This window comes from Leptodactylus fuscus, chromosome 5 (genome assembly GCF_031893055.1).
Source record: "Leptodactylus fuscus isolate aLepFus1 chromosome 5, aLepFus1.hap2, whole genome shotgun sequence".
Lineage (NCBI taxonomy): Eukaryota > Metazoa > Chordata > Amphibia > Anura > Leptodactylidae > Leptodactylus > Leptodactylus fuscus.
The window spans coordinates 69,365,866-69,389,223 of record NC_134269.1 but is presented as its reverse complement, the minus strand read 5'-3'; the positions used below and the strand labels follow the sequence as shown (position 1 = coordinate 69,389,223).

General features: G+C 43.5%; 1 protein-coding gene across 1 annotated transcript in view; it reads left to right on the top strand.

Annotated features, from left to right (window-relative positions):
* LOC142204508 (olfactory receptor 2B8-like) overlaps positions 1–20,578 on the top strand; it is a 43,014-nt gene extending 22,436 nt beyond the window's left edge. Inside the window, exons 3-4 of the mRNA XM_075275823.1 lie at positions 18,335–18,421; positions 19,610–20,578. Of these exons, the coding sequence (XP_075131924.1) occupies positions 18,335–18,421; positions 19,610–20,578 (1,056 nt within the window). The remainder of the gene's footprint in view (positions 1–18,334; positions 18,422–19,609) is intronic.
* The last annotated feature ends 2,780 nt before the right edge of the window (positions 20,579–23,358 follow it).

The following is a 23,358-nucleotide window of genomic DNA, read 5'->3' as shown; positions in this document are numbered from 1 at the left end:
GGTTCATGTGACATCAGAGACATCAGAAAGGAGGCCTGGCAGGATCGTGGAGAGGTAAGTAACACTTACTAAAGGCTATGCAAGGATGTGATTAGCTAAAAATCACTAGAGCCAATGATAGACTCCCTTTAAAGTAAAACTGTAATGTCTGCCAGCTTTCAGATTTATTTTATTTATTCATGAACAACAACGCTGTACACTGCGATCTTTTCTGTTTCAACAACTGTTAAGCTGATAAAGATCCTTTATCTTTTATGTAGTAACTTTGGTTCTAGTTCTGGTTCTGCATCCAGGCAGTAAGTCTCGGCTCATTTTATAACTTTAGGCTGGTGGACAACCCACATTCTTCATACAGGTCAGGGCCCACAGTAGCCTTAATCCATCCCTATCTATACAGTATATCCTTTCATATGTAGTTAGTGTGATATATACTATGTGTATGCGGTAAATATGGCTGATTCTTATTCTGAGTCCTGCCCTGACTAAAACCCATGTATATATGACTAAATGAATTCAGTTTAAAAAAAAAGCACAACAAAAGAGGGGGAGAGAACAACAATAGCCAAATGATGCATAAAACAAAAATAAGATGTGACCATTTGAGCCCCTTTCTAGTATTAAGTGACAGATCTGACTTATTGTGTTAATAGACTACAAAACTCTTTTTCACTATACAATATAAAATAGTTGCAAAAAGTAGAAGTAGCAAGTTTAATGAACTTCTTCCCAGGGTGATAATGCTATTCCCAAACCACTTATGGCAGACATACGTATGCTAATAATGCTCAGAGAGACTCATATAATTACTTATGGCTTATTAAAGGATCATCTCCAGAGGATACAAAGTTACTCAGCTCAGGCACCTTTGCCAGACTTATGAAGACATACTTTTTACATTAATATATCATCTTCACAGTAAATCTTCAGTTTATTTCCAATGTGACAATTTCATGATCATAGTCATAAATCACAATTTACTAGAAAATGTCATTTTTACAAATAACCATGACCCAATTTTAAACACAGAAATGCCAGTCCCAAATATTCATTTGTAACTACAAAATTGTGTAAAACTGTGATCTCCTCATGTACAGTAATGCCAGCAGGGGGGTAACAAGAAATCATGGGGTCCCCAAGCAAACTTATACTGGGGCCCCAATCTACCATGACCATCTTAAGCTCCCGTATACTCAAGAATAACACACATAGTGATTTTATAGTACGGGTAATGTGCACAGTGATGTCCCAGTGCAGTGATGTCCCAGTCTACCAGTCTACACAACTACTGCACAAAGAAGAAACTGCAGGAGTTATTGGTTCCCTCGTCCCCTTTTGCTGATGGCTCCGTGGTGTCTAGTCCAGCCTCCAGATGTATTCACCAGAGCCCCTAGTAGTGGAGTTGGACTTGGCAGATTCCTTCAGCCAAAGTTAGCAGCTATTGAGAAGGTACAGTAAGCTTGGTGCACCACAGGTAACAGCAGACCTAGAAAAACAGTACAACTTACCAGAATTGTGTGAGATTACTGGAGAGCAGGTACAGCCGCAAGGCTAGATGGCAGAATAATAAACGTGGTCGTCGGTCCGGTCAGTCACAAGAGGTTGATGCAGTACAAGAGGATCAGGCAGGAGAATTAATAACAGTCCAGTTGGCACTGAGCAATCAGCGTGGTACAAAATCGGTTCAGCGGAGAGAAGTCTAGGAGGCAAGAAGAGGTCGTAACAGAGAGAAACGTAGAGCCGAATCTGAAGGCAGGGGCATAGTCAGATAACAAAGCCAGAGGGTCAGAAACAAATAACAAGCAGGTGCAGGTTCAAGCAGCTTAACCACCAGGAATAATGAATAGCCAGCAGTGAGGAAAAGACGGAACTGGCCTAATAAAGACTCGGGACAGACAGACAAGCAAATCTTAAAAGGAACCACACATTAAAACAGAAAGTGTTAAGAAAAGACTGGTAACCTCACAGTCTCAAATGTAGATAAAAAGATTTTTTCAGCTCACCCTTATGTGAATTTTCATTAGTATTCATCCAACCAATGTGCACGGAAGCCGGTGGACTTGTCCAGCTGGAACAACTTGTAATTCACAAAGAGAAAGTATCCAGCACGAATCGGTCGATGTATAAAATATAACCTTTATTCGAAATCTATTAAAAAGTTCTCCATACAGCAACCATCAATAGTTAACGTAAGTGCATAGTTGTAACTGCTGCTACGCATTTCGGGACTAGAGATGTCCCTTCCTCATGGCATACTTGTATTATGACACACAAAGCTTATATAGAGCACACCTAATAAAATAACCCCTCCCATAAAATCATTAACCCCTTAGGGAAAATTACCAGGATGTCTCCTGCGTAGAACCTCATGCTATCTTTATATATTGCGTATTAACCATATCCATATTATCACAGGCTAACTTAGACAGACTATCTAATATCCCAACATTTATATTCATACGTATTTTTCATCCAACAGGACGTATTATAATCCAAAAAAGTCCCTCTGCAGACATTTAGCATAAGCAACTTGGGTCACGTGATATAATCCTCACGTAACACCAAGCAGCTTCACATAGATAACCATCTCCTAGGACGCTGAGAATAATCACGTGACCAACCGTCACTTGACGGCATCTCGTGACACTAACTCATATAGTCCGCATCACAGAAAGAGAATCGTGTTCCAGACCAAACTTACCAAAGGTAAATAGAATGGATAAGTTATCGACATATCGACATTCTCCCAATCCCAACATCCTCATCAAGGTACTACATATATAAAAAGGCATGTTGTGTAATATGATCTCCTGTGTCACAACGCAAGCTCTATAAATACCGTCACTCAAGACACTAAAGGAGCCCCGTGACACAACCTCATATATCACCCCCCCACAATAATCATAAAACGTTCTTTAATCTAGAATGCGACACAAACCTGCAGAAACAGGGAAATAGATTAGAATGACCATGCAAATATATTGGACACATTCACTAAACCAATAGACAAAATATATAAATTTGGTACCGTACTGTACTCATTAATAGAGATGAGCGAACAGTGTTCCTTTTTTTTTTTTTTTTTTTTTTATGTAGATTGTGAGCCCCACATAGAGCTCACAATGTACATTTTTCCCTATCAGTATGTCTTTTTTGGAATATGGGATGGAAATCCATGCAAACACGGGGAGAACATACAAACTCCTTGCAGATGGTTTTTTGCCCTTGGCGGGATTTGAACACCAGGACTCCAGCGCTGCAAGGCTGCAGTGCTAACCACTGAGCCACCGTGTGGCCCCAAACAGTGTTCTATCGAACTCATGTTCGATCGGATATTAGGCTGTTCGGCATGTTCGAATCGAATCGAACACCGCGTGGTAAAGTGCGCCATTACTCGATTCCCCTCCCACCTTCCCTGGCGCCTTTTTTGCTCCAATAACAGCGCAGGGTAGGTGGGACAGGAACTACGACACCGGTGACGTTGAAAAAAGTAGGCAAAACCCATTGGCTGCCGAAAACATGTGACCTCTAATTTAAAAGAACAGCGCCGCCCAGCTTCGCGTCATTCTGAGCTTGCAATTCACCGAGGACGGAGTTTTCCGTCCAGCTAGCTAGGGCTTAGATTCTGGGTAGGCAGGGACAGGCTAGGATAGGAAGGAGAAGACAACCACAACAGCTCTTGTAAGAGCTAAATTCCAGGGAGAAGCTTGTCAGTGTAACGTGGCACTGACGGGCTCAATCGCCGCAACCCAGCTTTCCCAGGATCCTGAATGGAATACACTGTCAGTGTATTCCCGTATACCCGATATATACCCCGATACCCGTTCCAACGGTGTGCCCCCCCACCTTCACCCCAGAAATACCCTGCAAGTCCCCTAGCAATAGAATTGGGGCTATATACACCCACAATTTTTACTACTGGTATACAGTGCCATTGTCTGACTGGGAATTCAAAGAATATATTGGGAATACAAATACCCTCATTTCTTGCTACTGCCATATAGTGCCAGTGTCTGACTGGTAATTCAAAGAATATATTGGGGTTACGTGCACCCACAATTTTTACTACTGGTATACAGTGCCATTGTCTGACTGGGAATTCAAAGAATATATTGGGAATACAAATACCCTCATTTCTTGCTACTGCCATATAGTGCCAGTGTCTGACTGGGAATTCAAAGAATATATTGGGGTTACGTGCACCCACAATTTTTACTACTGGTATACAGTGCCATTGTCTGACTGGGAATTCAAAGAATATATTGGGAATACAAATACCCTCATTTCTTGCTACTGCCATATAGTGCCAGTGTCTGACTGGTAATTCAAAGAATATATTGGGGTTACGTGCACCCACAATTTTTACTACTGGTATACAGTGCCATTGTCTGACTGGGAATTCAAAGAATATATTGGGAATACAAATACCCTCATTTCTTGCTACTGCCATATAGTGCCAGTGTCTGACTGGTAATTCAAAGAATATATTGGGGTTACGTGCACCCACAATTTTTACTACTGGTATACAGTGCCATTGTCTGACTGGGAATTCAAAGAATATATTGGGGTTATAAATACCCTCATTTCTTGCTACTGCCATATAGTGCCAGTTTCTGACTGGTAATTCAAAGAATATATTGGGGTTACGTGCACCCACAATTTTTACTACTGGTATACAGTGCCATTGTCTGACTGGGAATTCAAAGAATATATTGGGGTTATAAATACCCTCATTTCTTGCTACTGCCATATAGTGCCAGTTTCTGACTGGTAATTCAAAGAATATATTGGGGTTACGTGCACCCACAATTTTTACTACTGGTATACAGTGCCATTGTCTGACTGGGAATTCAAAGAATATATTGGGAATACAAATACCCTCATTTCTTGCTACTGCCATATAGTGCCAGTGTCTGACTGGGAATTCAAAGAATATATTGGGGTTACGTGCACCCACAATTTTTACTACTGGTATACAGTGCCATTGTCTGACTGGGAATTCAAAGAATATATTGGGAATACAAATACCCTCATTTCTTGCTACTGCCATATAGTGCCAGTTTCTGACTGGTAATTCAAAGAATATATTGTGGTTACGTGCACCCACAATTTTTACTACTGGTATACAGTGCCATTGTCTGACTGGGAATTCAAAGAATATATTGGGAATACAAATACCCTCATTTCTTGCTACTGCCATATAGTGCCAGTGTCTGACTGGGAATTCAAAGAATATATTGGGGTTACGTGCACCCACAATTTTTACTACTGGTATACAGTGCCATTGTCTGACTGGGAATTCAAAGAATATATTGGGGTTATAAATACCCTCATTTCTTGCTACTGCCATATAGTGCCAGTTTCTGACTGGTAATTCAAAGAATATATTGGGGTTACGTGCACCCACAATTTTTACTACTGGTATACAGTGCCATTGTCTGACTGGGAATTCAAAGAATATATTGGGAATACAAATACCCTCATTTCTTGCTACTGCCATATAGTGCCAGTGTCTGACTGGGAATTCAAAGAATATATTGGGGTTACGTGCACCCACAATTTTTACTACTGGTATACAGTGCCATTGTCTGACTGGGAATTCAAAGAATATATTGGGGTTATAAATACCCTCATTTCTTGCTACTGCCATATAGTGCCAGTTTCTGACTGGTAATTCAAAGAATATATTGGGGTTACGTGCACCCACAATTTTTACTACTGGTATACAGTGCCATTGTCTGACTGGGAATTCAAAGAGTATATTGGGAATACAAATACCCTCATTTCTTGCTACTGCCATATAGTGCCAGTGTCTGACTGGGAATTCAAAGAATATATTGGGGTTACGTGCACCCACAATTTTTACTACTGGTATACAGTGCCATTGTCTGACTGGGAATTCAAAGAATATATTGGGGTTATAAATACCCTCATTTCTTGCTACTGCCATATAGTGCCAGTTTCTGACTGGTAATTCAAAGAATATATTGGGATTACGTGCACCCACAATTTTTACTACTGGTATACAGTGCCATTGTCTGACTGGGAATTCAAAGAATATATTGGGAATACAAATACCCTCATTTCTTGCTACTGCCATATAGTGCCAGTGTCTGACTGGGAATTCAAAGAATATATTGGGGTTATGTGCACCCACAATTTTTACTACTGGTATACAGTGCCATTGTCTGACTGGGAATTCAAAGAATATATTGGGAATACAAATACCCTCATTTCTTGCTACTGCCATATAGTGCCAGTTTCTGACTGGTAATTCAAAGAATATATTGTGGTTACGTGCACCCACAATTTTTACTACTGGTATACAGTGCCATTGTCTGACTGGGAATTCAAAGAATATATTGGGAATACAAATACCCTCATTTCTTGCTACTGCCATATAGTGCCAGTTTCTGACTGGTAATTCAAAGAATATATTGTGGTTACGTGCACCCACAATTTTTACTACTGGTATACAGTGCCATTGTCTGACTGGGAATTCAAAGAATATATTGGGAATACAAATACCCTCATTTCTTGCTACTGCCATATAGTGCCAGTGTCTGACTGGGAATTCAAAGAATATATTGGGAATACAAATACCCTCATTTCTTGCTACTGCCATATAGTGCCAGTTTCTGACTGGTAATTCAAAGAATATATTGGGGTTACGTGCACCCACAATTTTTACTACTGGTATACAGTGCCAATTTCTAACTAGGAATTCAAAATGCGCAAGGCTCCCGGAAAGGGACGTGGACGAGGCCGTGGGCGAGGTCGGGGGAATGGTTCTGGGGAGCAAGGTAGCAGTGAAGCCACAGGGCGTCCCGTGCCTACTCCTGTGGGGCAGCAAGCATTGCGCCACTCCACAGTGCCAGGGTTGCTTGCCACATTAACTAAACTGCAGGGTACAAACCTTAGTAGGCCCGAGAACCAGGAACAGGTCTTGCAATGGCTGTCAGAGAACGCTTACAGCACATTGTCCAGCAGCCAGTCAGACTCTGCCTCCTCTCCTCCTATTACCCAACAGTCTTGTCTTCCTTCCTCCCAAAATTCCGAAGCTTTACAGAACAATAACCCAAACTGTCCCTGCTCCCCAGAGCTGTTCTCCGCTCCTTTCATTGTCCCTCAACCTGCCTCTCCACGTCACGATTCCACGAACCTAACAGAGGAGCATCTGTGTCCAGATGCTCAAACACTAGAGTCTCCTCCATCTCCGTTCGATTTGGTGGTGGATGACCAGCAACCCACCCTCATCGACGATGATGTGACGCAGTTGCCGTCAGGGCATCCAGTTGACCGGCGCATTGTGCGGGAGGAGGAGATGAGACAGGAGTTGGAAGAGGAAGTGGTGGATGATGAGGACACTGACCCGACCTGGACAGGGGGGATGTCAAGCGGGGAAAGTAGTGTGGATGTTGAGGCAGGTGCAGCACCAAAAAGGGTAGCTAGAGGCAGAGGCAGAGGTCAGCAGCTTAGGCGAAGCCAGGCCACACCCGGAATCTCCCAAGATGTTCCAGTTCGTACCCAGCCCCGAAAAACTCCCACCTCGAGGGCACGTTTCTCAAAGGTGTGGAGTTTTTTCAAGGAATGCGCCGAGGACAGATATAGTGTTGTCTGCACAATTTGCCTCTCGAAATTGATTAGGGGCTCTGAGAAGAGCAACCTGTCCACCACTTCAATGCGCCGTCATTTGGAATCCAAGCACTGGAATCAGTGGCAGGCAGCAACGGCAGGACAAAGGCCGCCTGCCGTTCACGCCACTGCCACTGCCACTGCCTCTGCCACTGCCTCTGCCTCTGCCACTGCCACTGCTGACTGTGCTGGCGATGCACTCCAGAGGACGAGCCAGGACACCACTTCATCTGCCTCCGCCACTTTGTTGACTTCTACCTCATCCTCCCCTGGTCCTGTCTTATCTCCTTCTCCTGCACCATCAAAGGCACCATCAGGCGTTTCTTTACAACAACCCACCATCTCTCAGACATTGGAGCGGCGGCAGAAATACACTGCTAACCACCCACACGCGCAAGCCTTGAACGCCAACATCGCTAAACTGCTGGCCCAGGAGATGTTGGCGTTCCGGCTTGTTGAAACTCCCGCCTTCCTGGACCTGATGGCAACTGCGGCACCTCGCTATGCCGTCCCTAGCCGTCACTACTTCTCCCGGTGTGCCGTCCCCGCCTTACACCAGCACGTGTCACTCAACATCAGGCGGGCCCTTAGTTCCGTGCTTTGCACAAAGGTCCACTTGACCACCGACGCGTGGACAAGTGCATGCGGACAGGGACGCTACATTTCACTGACGGCACACTGGGTGAATGTAGTTGAGGCTGGGACTGCTTCCCAAACTGGCCCGGTGTACCTCGTCTCCCCGCCTAACATTCCTGGCAGGGACACGAGAAGAACACCCCCCTCCTCCTCCTCCTCTACCGCCTCCTCCTCCGCCACCGCCTCCTCCTCCGCCACCGCCTCCTCCTCCGCTGTTAGATTGACCCCAGCTATGAGTTGGAAACGTTGCAGCACTGGCGTTGGTAGACGTCAGCAGGCTGTGCTGAAGCTGATCAGCTTGGGGGACAGACAGCACACTGCCTCTGAGGTGAGGGATGCCCTCCTCGATGAGACGGCAATATGGTTTGAGCCGCTGCACCTGGGCCCAGGCATGGTCGTTTGTGATAACGGCCGGAACCTGGTAGCAGCTCTGGAGCTTGCCGGACTCCAACATGTTCCATGCCTGGCCCACGTCTTCAACCTAGTGGTGCAACGTTTCCTAAAGAGCTACCCCAATGTTCCAGAGCTACTGGTGAAAGTGCGGCGCATGTGCGCCCACTTTCGCAAGTCGACAGTAGCCGCTGCTAGCTTAAAATCTCTCCAGCAACGCCTGCATGTGCCACAACACCGGCTTTTGTGCGACGTCCCCACACGCTGGAACTCAACGTTTCAGATGTTGAATAGAGTGGTTGAGCAGCAGAGACCTTTGATGGAATACCAGCTACAAAACCCTAGGGTGCCACAAAGTCAGCTGCCTCAGTTTCACATCCATGAGTGGCCATGGATGAGAGACCTTTGTGACATCCTACGGGTCTTTGAGGAGTCCACAAGGAGGGTGAGCTCTGAGGATGCGATGGTGAGCCTTACAATCCCGCTCTTGTGTGTTCTGAGAGAATCCCTGATTGACATCAGGGATAACTCAGATCACACAGAGGAGTTAGGGATAGCATCCGATCCGTCACAGCTGGAGAGTAGGTCCACACATCTGTCCACTTCACTGCGTTTAATGGAGGAGGAGGAGGAGGAGGAGGAGGAGGAGGAAGAAGAGTTGTCCGATGATGTGATGGTGATACAGGAGGCTTCCGGGCAACTTCGAATCGTCCCATTGTTGCAGCGCGGATGGGTAGACATGGAGGATGAGGAGGAAATGGAGATTGAACTTTCCGGTGGGGCCAGAGGAGTCATGCCAACTAACACTGTGGCAGACATGGCTGAGTTCATGTTGGGGTGCTTTACAACCGACAAGCGTATTGTCAAAATCATGGAGGACAACCAGTACTGGATCTTTGCTATCCTTGACCCCCGGTATAAAAACAACATCTCGTCTTTTATTCCGGTAGAGGGGAGGGCCAATCGCATCAATGCTTGCCACAGGCAATTGGTGCAGAATATGATGGAGATGTTTCCAGCATGTGACGTTGGCGGCAGGGAGGGCAGTTCCTCCAGTAGGCAACCAAGTTCTCACCGGTCCACACAAACGAGGGGCACACTGTCTAAGGTCTGGGACACCTTGATGGCACCCCCTCGCCAAAGTGCCGCCACGGAGGGTCCTAGTGTCACCAGGCGTGAGAAGTATAGGCGCATGTTGCGGGAATACCTTTCCGACCACAGCCCTGTCCTCTCCGACCCCTCTGCGCCCTACACGTATTGGGTGTCGAAGTTGGACCTGTGGCTTGAACTTGCCCTATATGCCTTGGAGGTGCTGTCCTGTCCTGCCGCCAGCGTCCTATCTGAGAGGGTGTTCAGTGCAGCCGGTGGCATCATCACTGACAAGCGCACCCGTCTGTCAGCTGAGAGTGCCGACCGGCTCACTTTGATAAAAATGAACCACCACTGGATAGAGCCTTCATTTTTGTGCCCACCTGTGTAAAGCACCCCAACATGAAACTCCATGTCTGTACTCAACCTCTCCAATTCCTCCGCATCCTCATACTCATCCACCATAAGCGTTGCACAATTCTGCTAATACTAGGCTCCCTCCAACATGATTTCCCCCAACTCTGCTGGTTAGAGGCTCCCTCCACCCTGATTTCCACCAACTCTGCTGGTTAGAGGCTCCCTCCACCCTGCTTTCCCACAACTCTGCTGGTTAGAGGCTCCCTCCACCATGAATTTGCCCAAACTGGGCTGGTTAGAGGCTCCCTCCACCATGAATTGGTCCAAACTGGGGTTTTTAGAGGCTCCCTCCACCATGAATTGGTCCAAACTTGGCAGTTTAGAGGCTCCCTCCACCATTAATTGGTCCAAACTGGGCTGGTTAGAGGCTCCCTCCACCATGAATTGGTCCAAACTGGGTTTTTTAGAGGCTCCCTCCACCATGAATTTGCCCAAACTGGGCTGTTTAGAGGCTCCCTCCACCATGAATTGGTCCAAACTGGGCTGTTTAGAGGCTCCCTCCACCATGAATTTGCCCAAACTGGGCTGTTTAGAGGCTCCCTCCACCATGAATTGGTCCAAACTGGGCTGTTTAGAGGCTCCCTCCACCATTAATTGGTCCAAACTGGGCTGGTTAGAGGCTCCCTCCACCATGAATTTCCCAAAACTTGGCTGTTTAGAGGCTCCCTCCACCATTAATTGGTCCAAACTGGGCTGGTTAGAGGCTCCCTCCACCATGAATTTGCCCAAACTGGGCTGTTTAGAGGCTCCCTCCACCATGAATTGGTCCAAACTGGGTTTTTTAGAGGCTCCCTCCACCATGAATTGGTCCAAACTGGGCTGTTTAGAGGCTCCCTCCACCATGAATTTGCCCAAACTGTGCTGTTTAGCGGCTCCCTCCACCATTAATTGGTCCAAACTGGGCTGGTTAGAGGCTCCCTCCACCATGAATTTGCCCAAACTGGGCTGTTTAGAGGCTCCCTCCACCATGAATTTGCCCAAACTGGGCTGGTTAGAGGCTCCCTCCACCATGAATTGGTCCAAACTGGGTTTTTTAGAGGCTCCCTCCACCATGAATTTGCCCAAACTGGGCTGTTTAGAGGCTCCCTCCACCATGAATTGGTCCAAACTGGGCTGTTTAGAGGCTCCCTCCACCATTAATTGGTCCAAACTGGGCTGGTTAGAGGCTCCCTCCACCATGAATTTCCCAAAACTTGGCTGTTTAGAGGCTCCCTCCACCATTAATTGGTCCAAACTGGGCTGGTTAGAGGCTCCCTCCACCATGAATTTGCCCAAACTGGGCTGTTTAGAGGCTCCCTCCACCATGAATTGGTCCAAACTGGGTTTTTTAGAGGCTCCCTCCACCATGAATTGGTCCAAACTGGGCTGTTTAGAGGCTCCCTCCACCATGAATTTGCCCAAACTGGGCTGTTTAGCGGCTCCCTCCACCATTAATTGGTCCAAACTGGGCTGGTTAGAGGCTCCCTCCACCATGAATTTGCCCAAACTGGGCTGTTTAGAGGCTCCCTCCACCATGAATTTGCCCAAACTGGGCTGGTTAGAGGCTCCCTCCACCATGAATTGGTCCAAACTGGGGTTTTTAGAGGCTCCCTCCACCATGAATTGGTCCAAACTTGGCTGTTTAGAGGCTCCCTCCACCATGAATTGGTCCAAACTGGGGTGGTTAGAGGCTCCCTCCACCATTAATTGGTCCAAACTGGGCTGGTTAGAGGCTCCCTCCACCATTAATTGGTCCAAACTGGGCTGGTTAGAGGCTCCCTCCACCATTAATTGGTCCAAACTGGGCTGGTTAGAGGCTCCCTCCACCATGAATTGGTCCAAACTGGGTTTTTTAGAGGCTCCCTCCACCATGAATTTGCCCAAACTGGGCTGTTTAGAGGCTCCCTCCACCATGAATTGGTCCAAACTGGGCTGTTTAGAGGCTCCCTCCACCATGAATTTGCCCAAACTGGGCTGTTTAGAGGCTCCCTCCACCATGAATTGGTCCAAACTGGGCTGTTTAGAGGCTCCCTCCACCATTAATTGGTCCAAACTGGGCTGGTTAGAGGCTCCCTCCACCATGAATTTCCCAAAACTTGGCTGTTTAGAGGCTCCCTCCACCATTAATTGGTCCAAACTGGGCTGGTTAGAGGCTCCCTCCACCATGAATTTGCCCAAACTGGGCTGTTTAGAGGCTCCCTCCACCATGAATTGGTCCAAACTGGGTTTTTTAGAGGCTCCCTCCACCATGAATTGGTCCAAACTGGGCTGTTTAGAGGCTCCCTCCACCATGAATTTGCCCAAACTGTGCTGTTTAACGGCTCCCTCCACCATTAATTGGTCCAAACTGGGCTGGTTAGAGGCTCCCTCCACCATGAATTTGCCCAAACTGGGCTGTTTAGAGGCTCCCTCCACCATGAATTTGCCCAAACTGGGCTGGTTAGAGGCTCCCTCCACCATGAATTGGTCCAAACTGGGCTGTTTAGAGGCTCCCTCCACCATTAATTGGTCCAAACTGGGCTGGTTAGAGGCTCCCTCCACCATGAATTTCCCAAAACTTGGCTGTTTAGAGGCTCCCTCCACCATTAATTGGTCCAAACTGGGCTGGTTAGAGGCTCCCTCCACCATGAATTTGCCCAAACTGGGCTGTTTAGAGGCTCCCTCCACCATGAATTGGTCCAAACTGGGTTTTTTAGAGGCTCCCTCCACCATGAATTGGTCCAAACTGGGCTGTTTAGAGGCTCCCTCCACCATGAATTTGCCCAAACTGGGCTGTTTAGCGGCTCCCTCCACCATTAATTGGTCCAAACTGGGCTGGTTAGAGGCTCCCTCCACCATGAATTTGCCCAAACTGGGCTGTTTAGAGGCTCCCTCCACCATGAATTTGCCCAAACTGGGCTGGTTAGAGGCTCCCTCCACCATGAATTGGTCCAAACTGGGGTTTTTAGAGGCTCCCTCCACCATGAATTGGTCCAAACTTGGCTGTTTAGAGGCTCCCTCCACCATGAATTGGTCCAAACTGGGGTGGTTAGAGGCTCCCTCCACCATTAATTGGTCCAAACTGGGCTGGTTAGAGGCTCCCTCCACCATTAATTGGTCCAAACTGGGCTGGTTAGAGGCTCCCTCCACCATTAATTGGTCCAAACTGGGCTGGTTAGAGGCTCCCTCCACCATGAATTTGCCCAAACTGGGCTGTTTAGAGGCTCCCTCCACCATGAATTGGTCCAAACTGGGTTTTTTAGAGGCTCCCTCCACCATGAATTGGTCCAAACTGGGCTGTTTAGAGGCTCCCTCCACCATGAATTTCCCAAAACTTGGCTGTTTAGAGGCTCCCTCCACCATTAATTGGTCCAAACTGGGCTGGTTAGAGGCTCCCTCCACCATGAATTGGTCCAAACTGGGGTTTTTAGAGGCTCCCTCCACCATGAATTTGCCCAAACTGGGGTGTTTAGAGGCTCCCTCCACCATGAATTTGCCCAAACTCTGCTGGTTAGAGGCTCAATCCACCCTGATTTTCAAAACAAATGTTGGTGCCAACCTCAACTTACTACAAGGGCCAAATTCACTGCTGGTGACAAGCTCTCCTCACTGCAAGTGCCAAATACACATGTTTCAAGGTGTTTTCCTACTGTCAGAGATGTGGTATTGAGTGTGTAAAGTGTGTAGTTGTTAGGCTGTGATGTTGGGGTAATAGAGGGTCTTTGGTGTGTTAGATGCCCCCAGACATGCTTCCCCTGCTGTCCCAGTGTCATTCCAGAGGTGTTGGCATCATTTCCTGGGGTGTCATAGTGGACTTGGTGACCCTCCAGACACGGATTTGGGTTTCCCCCTTAACGAGTATCTGTTCCCCATAGACTATAATGGGGTTCGAAACCCATTCGAACACACGAACATTGAGCGGCTGTTCGAATCGAATTTCGAACCTCGAACATTTTAGTGTTCGCTCATCTCTACTCATTAACCCTTAGTTGTTAGTACAGTATATATAGGCTAGGTCCGACCTGATATTTAATCCTGACGGTTGCCTTGCACCCAGTTCCAAGATCCAATATGCTTCTCTAAGCAGTAATTTTTTTTCTCCAATCCCCGTTTCTAGCAGGTTTTGGTACTTGTTCTATAGCATATACCTTCAAATCACATGTATTGCCATTATATTGTGTAAAAAAATGTCTTGAGAGGTTAGATATATTGCCCGTACCCCTTGAACTGTCTGTGATATGTTCAGAAATCCTGACTTTAAGTTTACGAATCGTGCACCCAACATATATCAATTTACATGCCCCACACTCTACTATGTACACTACATGGTGGCTACTGCAGTTTAAAAGTTTATTAATATAAAAACTTTTTTGATTGTCAGAGCTATAGAATTTCTTAATTTTTTTAGCATATCGGCACATTCCGCAACGCAATTTACCACAACAGTAAAAGCCCTTAGTATCAAGTCATGTATCAGAAGTCACATTATCACTCATAAATACGCTAGGTGACAATCTGTCACCCAATGTTTTTCCCCTTCTTGCAACTACCCGAATGTTATTTTGTAAAATTTGATTTGTAATAGGATCTTGTTGTAAAATTGGAAGATTTTTATAAAAAATCTTCTTGATCTCTGAAAATTGTTTACTGAAGGGAGTAGAGAATGTGATGTTTTTATTATTGGACTTTTTACATTTCCCTGGTTTATCTTTCTTTTTTTCGATCTCTTAAAAGTGATTCCCTGGACATATTATCAACGATTTTTATTGCTCTTGTTAATGTCCATTCTGGATATCCCTGTGTCCGTAACCGGTTTAATGTGATCTCTTGTTGTTCTTTGTAAACAGTATCCAGAGAGCAAGCTCTCCGGGTTCTGATCAATTCTCCTAATGGGATATATTTTAAAGTGTGGTGTGGGTGATGGCTATTTGCCAAAAGGAGAGTATTGCCGGCCGTATTTTTTCTAAACAGGCTAGTATGAATTTTGCCCTGTTGAACATCCCCCACCAATGAAACGTCCAAGAAGGACACATTGGTTGGATTTTGTAGAAAGGTGAATTTAGTTTCATGGGATTGGAGTTTAAAAATGCAATAAACTCTGGTACGGGCACTGCAGAACCACGCCAGATGATAAGCACGTCATCTATGTAGTACCAGAGTAAACTCCCCAAAAAAGGATTATTGGAGGAAAACACATACAATTCCTCCCACCACGTTAAGACCAAATTGGCCAGCGATGGTGAGAAGGGTGCCCCCATCGGGGCCCCTTTAATCTGCAAGTAATATTTTTTATCAAACTGAAAAAAGTTATGAGACAATAAATAGTCTGTTACCTCTAGTATGTATTCACATAATATGTCCGAAAATTTGCTGTATTTGTTTAAATGGAATGTTAACGCCTGTAACGCCACCGAATGCGGGATGTTGGAATACAAGGCTTGTATATCACACGTTATCCAGGAGAAATCCGTCTTCCAATTAATATCTTGGATCATATTTAGCAACATTTTAGTATCTCGGATATAACCCGGGATATGGGTAACTAAAGGTTGTAAAAGTTCGTCTAACCATGAACATAGGTTCTCATTAAAAGAACCTATTCCCGTAACTATCGGACGAAGAGGGGGAAAAGGTAAGTTTTTATGTGTTTTTGGAAGTCCATGGAATATGGCTATGATTGGGGATTGAGGTATCAAAAATTTAGATTGTTTTTTCAAAAAAATCCCTGCTTTTATTCCCTTTTGGACTAAGTCTGTTAATATTTTAAGAAAAATTATTGTTGGATTGCCTTCTAGTTGTTTATAAGTTGTTCCATCCTCCAAGATGTCTTAACAAGCCCGTCTATAATCTACACCGTCCATTAGGACTATTTTCCCATCCTTATCAGCTTTTTTTATTATAATGTTTTTCTGTTTACACAAAGTAGTTAATGCATCCCATTCTCCTTTCGAGAAATTGTTCTTATAATACTTTGCATTGATACTATCCCTCAGGGTCCCGAAGTCCCGCTCCATGGCCTATTGAAAGAGTACATAGGTGGGAGCCCGGGACCCCAAGGGATAAAAGGAAGGATTAGAGCCATCCACCCCAACGTGATGTATAGATTAACGTTGAATGGCTCATTATCCTCCTGTAGCTGACCCAAATCAAGTAAGGCTACTTGTTCATTAAACATCAATTGTGAAAATAAATTAACATCCTCATCCAGTTCACACCTATCTTCCTTGGGAACATCAGTGTCATTGTCCATATTCCTATTGCTCTCAAAAAAGTGTCTTTTTACAGTAACCAATCTGACAAATCTATTAATATCCAAGATTGTATTGAAAAAATTTAAATTTTGGCTCGGTACAAAACCCAAGCCTTTTGTAAGGACTTGACACTCTTTTTCAGACAGTTCATACGAAGACAGGTTAACAATATTGTTCTTGGCATTCCGATAATTTATAGATGGTTCCGATTCGAGCGGGTTTGATACCGCTGATGCGACCTTGTGTTTTCTCCCTGCTCTTCGGATCCGTTTTTTGGCGTTGACCTTTTCCTTTCCCAATTAGATCTTTGTTTTTCCCGCATGGTAGATGATGAGGGTCCACTAGAATGTGAGTCTTCACTAAATGATGTAGCCGATTGATCTGAATTAAATTCAGAGGATGAGAATGAAACTCTATGCCTTCCAGTGTTTGGCATCTGTTTCTGTTTCAAAATGGTTCTAGGACTGAAATATTGCTTGTTTACTTTTTAAACATAAATTGTGTTTGTGGAATAATCATTGGAGTCTCTGGTAAATTTCTTTTTTTTTAAATGTAGATGTCCCAGGTCTATTTCTTACACACACTGATTGTGTGCCACAAATGTTTCTTCACATTCTGTAGTTGATACTTGTCACTGCCACACTGTTGTTTTATGAATAATAAAATAAAATAGAAAAACACCATTGTATCTTCCAATAGGAACACCACGGTGGTGCAGCATTCTGCACCTATAAAGGGGTAATTTTTGGTTGCTTTTTTTTAAAGCCACTTCTTCACTTTTCACTTTTCGCAAGTCTGTTGCACTTACAAGTCCCCAAAAGTGGGTTTTCACATAGGAAATGTAAGTATTTGCCAAAACAGAAATGTCCGGGAAGATGACAGCGCCACTTTTCAGCTATTAAATGTTTGCTTTACGAATCTCCTTCTAGTTTAGAATAGGAAGGACATGTTTTTACTTAAAAATTCCCATATAATAGCGTAAGTGTTAAGGTCTGGTAGTCCCTAAGGACAAAATCTAGAAATGCATGTTATTCCAGATATTTCACATCCTGCATAAAAATTTGACACTATACAGTAGAGTACTCACAAGTGTTCACCATAAAAACTTTTTATCCAAGTTGCAGACATGAAAATGTCTTACTTAAAACATTTGGCTTTCCTATTTGCATTCAGGGACATAATCCCTTATGTAAACTGAAAGTGTAGCTGCAGCTCACAAAGTGCTCATTGGGGAGCCTAAAAGTCATATAAATTCTGGCTCAAAACATAGCTGAGAAAGACTTCTACGGACTTTCATGATCATCCTCTAACCTGGCACCTTGACTTAAATCCAAGAATGGAGAAAGCTTTCAAAGAGAAGTACTGAGAAAATACGTCTAAATAAATGTATATTTATTATATGGCAATCTTACGTATGGACAGTATAAAAAGGGAGGTGAGCACAAATGTAATAGGTTACTATGTATCTGTAAAAGTGTGTTGTCTGTGTGATTGTGAGCAGATATTTCTAATTCAGATTTTTCAGTTTATTGCACTTGAAAGTTACTCTAGCTTCACACCTGCTCTCAAGTTTCCGTTCCTCAGGTCTGCTTAGGGACCCAAAAAACGGAAACCCAATCTGCTTAAAAAGTAGTTACCTGCAGACCCTCCTGAAAAATGCGAATAGAAAAGTCCTGCTTACAGGATTGGAGTTAGAATGCCCAGACAGAAGCCAAGCTCTGGTGTTATCCCAGTCTTAAACTGTAGAGTATGAAGGCCATATGGTTACTGTGGTCATATCAGCGGAGTGTCCATATACTTCAATACAAGTAATACAAGAAAACTTAACATGTATGTATGTGTGATTGTGGACATGGGTGCTAGTTTGTGCTGACAGATATAAGAACTTCAGTTTTTACCTATATGCTGCTGGTACTGTTTTAATTCATGTATAATTTTAATTGATGTTCATCTTACTGTAGTCCTTGGGCACTCAGCTTGACCATACAGTGCCTGTGTACTGCAAGCAGAACTTGTCTCTCCGCATTGGGGTCTGCGGGTTTCTTCAGGTAACCATTTTTTTAAGCAAATTAGGTTTCCGTTCGTGGGGTTCCCAAGCAGATCCCACAAACGGAAACCTGAATGCAGGTGTAAACCTAGTGTAAGTTGTTATTCACAAATTTAAGGTGGAATAGCAGAAAAATGACACATTTGCAGAGATTTTAATTCATTGAGAATGCAAGAATTTACTATAGCAGACATGTCATATATATAAAATATATTTTGCTGCTGTACAATTAAACAAAAAGTGCAACTTGTCCAGTAGTAAGGCCTTGTTCAAATCTGCGTTTGGTATTCCGTTCGGTGAGTCCGCTTGGGGACCTCCCGAATGGAATACCGAACGCATTAAGTAAGTGATCAATGAAAGCAAACGTTCCCCATAGACTATAATGGAGTTCGTATGGGATCCGTGTGGTTTCATTGTTCACTGATTTTTAATGCGTTCAGTATTCCGTTCAGGGGGGTCTCCAAGTGGACTGCCCAAACAAAATACCGAATGCAGATGTGAACCAGGCTTTATAAGAGAAGTACATCTAGTATGCTGTAGATTCACTAAACTTAATAAAAACAGGGATACATAGGTAAAATGTATTACTAGACATAGCCAAACCTCTAAAGATTCATTTTATTTCCAGTTTGAATGAGGTGAGGCCCAGGGAAGTTGTAAAAATAATAACAAAGAGTACTCACCATCTTTTCTGGGCCTCGGCATGTCAAATCTGACTACTATGGCCCAATCACAGGCCTCATTAATGATACTGGACACATAAGCATCACCCAGGAAACTGGAAGACACCAGAAGAGGGTCGAGTCATAGCGCTGGATGCCGCAAGGAGGCCTAAAAGAGGTGATAGAAGATGAGTATAATTGTTTTATTTTTTTACACCTCCCTTGGGCCTCCACCTATTATATTCTGGAGTCTGAAGTGTTTCCTGGTCATGGGGGATGAACCCTCAAAGTTATGTGTTTGGACAAACAGAAAACTTTCGGAAAATGCGGGTGACATCTGGTCAGTTTTGCATGCCATAACCTGTGATCGGCTGAGCAGCATTTCAGGGTGTTGGGAGCGGTGGTGGATCAGTGACTACTTTTGTGCTTTTAGCCACCTTGAACCTTAATAGAAAACACATCCACACACGACAATTTTATACATAACGTGACTACCATGGTATTTTACTGTATACTTTTATCTCCAGAATCCTGGCATTGGCACGAAGAAGTGGAACTACACTACAGTTGAGGAATTCATTCTTCTTGGACTTACAAGCTTTCCAAATATTCAGATAATATTGTTTGTGATATTTTTACCATGTTATATTACATCGCTGGCTGGTAACATAGCCATCATTCTAATCAGTAAATTAAGCTCCCGCCTTCACACCCCTATGTATTTCTTCTTAAGCCACTTGTCATTTTTGGACATCTGCCACACATCCATCATTGTTCCTGTAATGCTCATTCACTTATTGTCAGAGAGAAAAACGTTATCATTTAACGGTTGTGTCAGTCAGATGTTCATTCATCTATCTCTCGGTGGGACGGAGTGCTACCTCCTGTTGGCAATGGCCTATGACCGCTATGTGGCTATATGCTGCCCATTACACTACACTAATATTATGCATCCTATCTTGTGTAATAAGATGGCAGCTGGTTCCTGGGTTGGAGGTATACTGAACTCTATTGTGCACACAGTCTTGGCATTGCAATTGCCCTTTTGTGGTCCAAATGTACTTAATCACTTTTTCTGCGAGGTTCCTTCAGTCCTGGAGTTGGCCTGTGCAGATACTTCTCTGAATAAGACTGTTATTTTCTTCTTTGCTATATTTGTGGTGATGGGTCCATTTTTCCTTATCCTCATCACATATGGGTATATCATTTCCAGCATACTGAAGATAAGCACGTCAGTGGGACGGAGGAAGGCCTTCTCCACCTGTGCTTCACACATTACAGTTGTATCCCTGTTTTATGGCACCATCATATTTATGTATATGAGGCCTGGATCAACCCATGTAGCAAACCAAGACAAAATGGCCGCCTTGTTCTACAGTGTTATAGCCCCAATGCTGAATCCTTTGATCTACACTTTGAGAAACAAGGACGTGATAGGGGCATTTAAGGACATCAGACTAAAAAGGATTCAGTCAAATAAATGTTCTAGACATTGATTCCACAAACAATGGGGCTACTTTATTGGTTAAAATGTATCAGAACAGTTTCTGTGGCTTGTCAGAGAAGGGGGTTGAGGTTTAGTGGGAAGGGGTGTTGCTTGATTGTAAGGATGTGGGTTACAATGTTTATAAAATGGACAAAATTTACATAAAATTGATCTACAGTTAGACATAGGTGTCTAAAAATAGGCCAAATTTATCATCCAGCCACTGAAATATATCTGGGGCATCTAGCTTAGCTCTAGGGTCCCTTACTTGCAAATGTATTTTTGTCTCCGTGCTATGTATTTTTAATAGATATCACAAGGACTTATTTATTTCTATGACTCCTATACACACAATCCTGTTTTTCATGGGTCTTTGTGGAGGCTATGGCCCCAGCAAAACTCAAGACATGCCCTGTTTCTGCCCGTTTTATGGTTCAAGTTCATTCACTGATGTGAATTGGTCCATGGACAGCACATACATCACATGGGGTACATTTGAGGTATATTATAGAGCTGAGACAATGCCTATTTAGCTGAAAGAACAGTCTTCTGTCTTGCCCATCAGGCATACATGTAATATTTTGATGACCAGAGAAACCTCCATATTAGATATGATTTACACCCAAGAAAAAATAGTGCCGTATATACTCAAGTATAAGCCGAATTTTTCAGCCCAGTTTTTGTGCTGAAAAAGCCTCCCTTGGCTTATACTCGAGTCAGCAAAAAAAATATTTATTTTTTTTAGTAGGAGGGGGGGGGGGGGTCTATAACCAGCCACAATATCAATGTATAGAATCTCCCATAAAGTAGTGCAAAAAAGAAATTAATAAAAAATACTGAATATAGAGGATCTGCAGTGCTCCTGTTCCGTCGGGAAGGGGTTAATAGGTGCACTGCAGATACCCTGTATTCAGCCAGACTGAATTCCAAGTGGGGGAAGAAAAAACAGTCCTCAAGCTCAGGGAAGGGGCAGACGGACAACCAAAACACCCCCTCCCCTTCCCCATCACCCAGCAACTACTGCACCCAAAAACTCCAACCATTTTAATTTTTGAAATTTTCCAGTCACTGCTGCATTTCTCCCCTAGGCTCAATAAGTTTTCCCAGTTTTTTGTGGTAAAATTAGGGGTCTCGGCTTATATTCGGGTTGGCTTATACTCGAGTATATACGGTAGTTAATTTTCAAATTTTACAAAACTTAATCCTTTGGAAAATTTCGCTGTAGTATTTCACAATAACTATGAATATGAGGGGCCACACGGTGGCTCAGTGGTTAGCACTGCAGCCTTGCAGCGCTGGAGTCCTGGTGTTCAAATCCTGCCAAGGGCAAAAAAACATCTGCAAGGAGTTTGTATGTTCTCCCCGTGTTTGCATGGATTTCCATCCCATATTCCAAAAAAAGACATACTGATAGGGAAAAATGTACATTTTGAGATCTATGTGGGGCTCACAATCTACATTTAAAAAAAAAAAAAAATAACTATGAATATGGGTATGGCAATAACTCCGAATGACCATAGAGCTTTCTGTGGGGCTTTGTTTTCTGGTATGTGTAGTCTTAACACCAAGGACTTTACAACAATCTGATATAATGTAAGGAAAAATAGATGTTTCCAGTATCAAGTTTGTTATTTGTTTTCAATGGCAACCAGCAGAATTGAGAATGCAGCTCTTGGCTACAGTACACACTGTAACACTAGGTCATTGCAAAATAAATAATTTTATATAGTTACAAAGTTACTCAACTTTTTATGCATAATATATCTCTGTATAAATGATTGTGAACAATATATTAGTTAGAGAATATATACATTGATATTATTTAGCAGGCCAATATGTTATCTGGTAAAAGTGTATTATAAGACAATGTAACAAAACCATCGATTCATATTTCAGCCTCTATAGTCTTTTGTGCAGCAGCTTCATAATAAGAAAATTTCACTGGCACAGAAAATTGTACAGAAATAAGTAAACACAATAAAGCAAATGTAATAAATGTAACAATATAAAGTAGGTGTTATGTCAATGAAGATGCTAAATTAAATTAACTGTGTAAACTAAGCAAATGTGTTAGGGTAAGTTCACACCTATGCTCTATTTCTGTTTTTTGTTCCATTATAGGAACAAAATACAGGAAACCCCAATATGAATGGATCCGTTAAATGACACCAACCCGACGCTGAGGGACCTTATTGGCTATAATGGACTTTGTATCCAATATAGTCCCATCATTTTGCCATCACATCAGATAGTGATGGATTTTATTGTAGTTGATCAATCGATAGTTGGATTATATAGATCAACAATCTCAATCCTTTTGTAACCATTCTTGACTTAGGCTCAAAAAAACGTGGCAAAATCCGCAACAAAAAAGCTGTGTTTCCGCAACGTGGGGCTTCAGTCTAATATAAACAAGTAAATTGCCCAGGGGTGGGCAGTTTAGAAAAAAAACAGGGCCTGGGCAAAAGGGCAAATGACTGGTCGAATTCAGCGGCTCATGCCATTGACTTTATTCTCAAAATGGCAGATTTTATTTGACAAGATCAATGACTATATCAATGATTATTGAGTTCCTGAGATCCATTATATAACTAGACTTAACCTATTACCCTGCCAATGATACAGCCTATTATATACTTCAGGATAGAGTCACTTTCATTGCTCTATCATTTTATTGATTTTCATTTTATGTTATCCCCATTTCAAAGGCCATAATATTTTTATATATCCATCAAGCCATTTGTGTGCAGGACAAGCTGGGTTGAGCAAGATGTCAATCTTCTAGGGTAT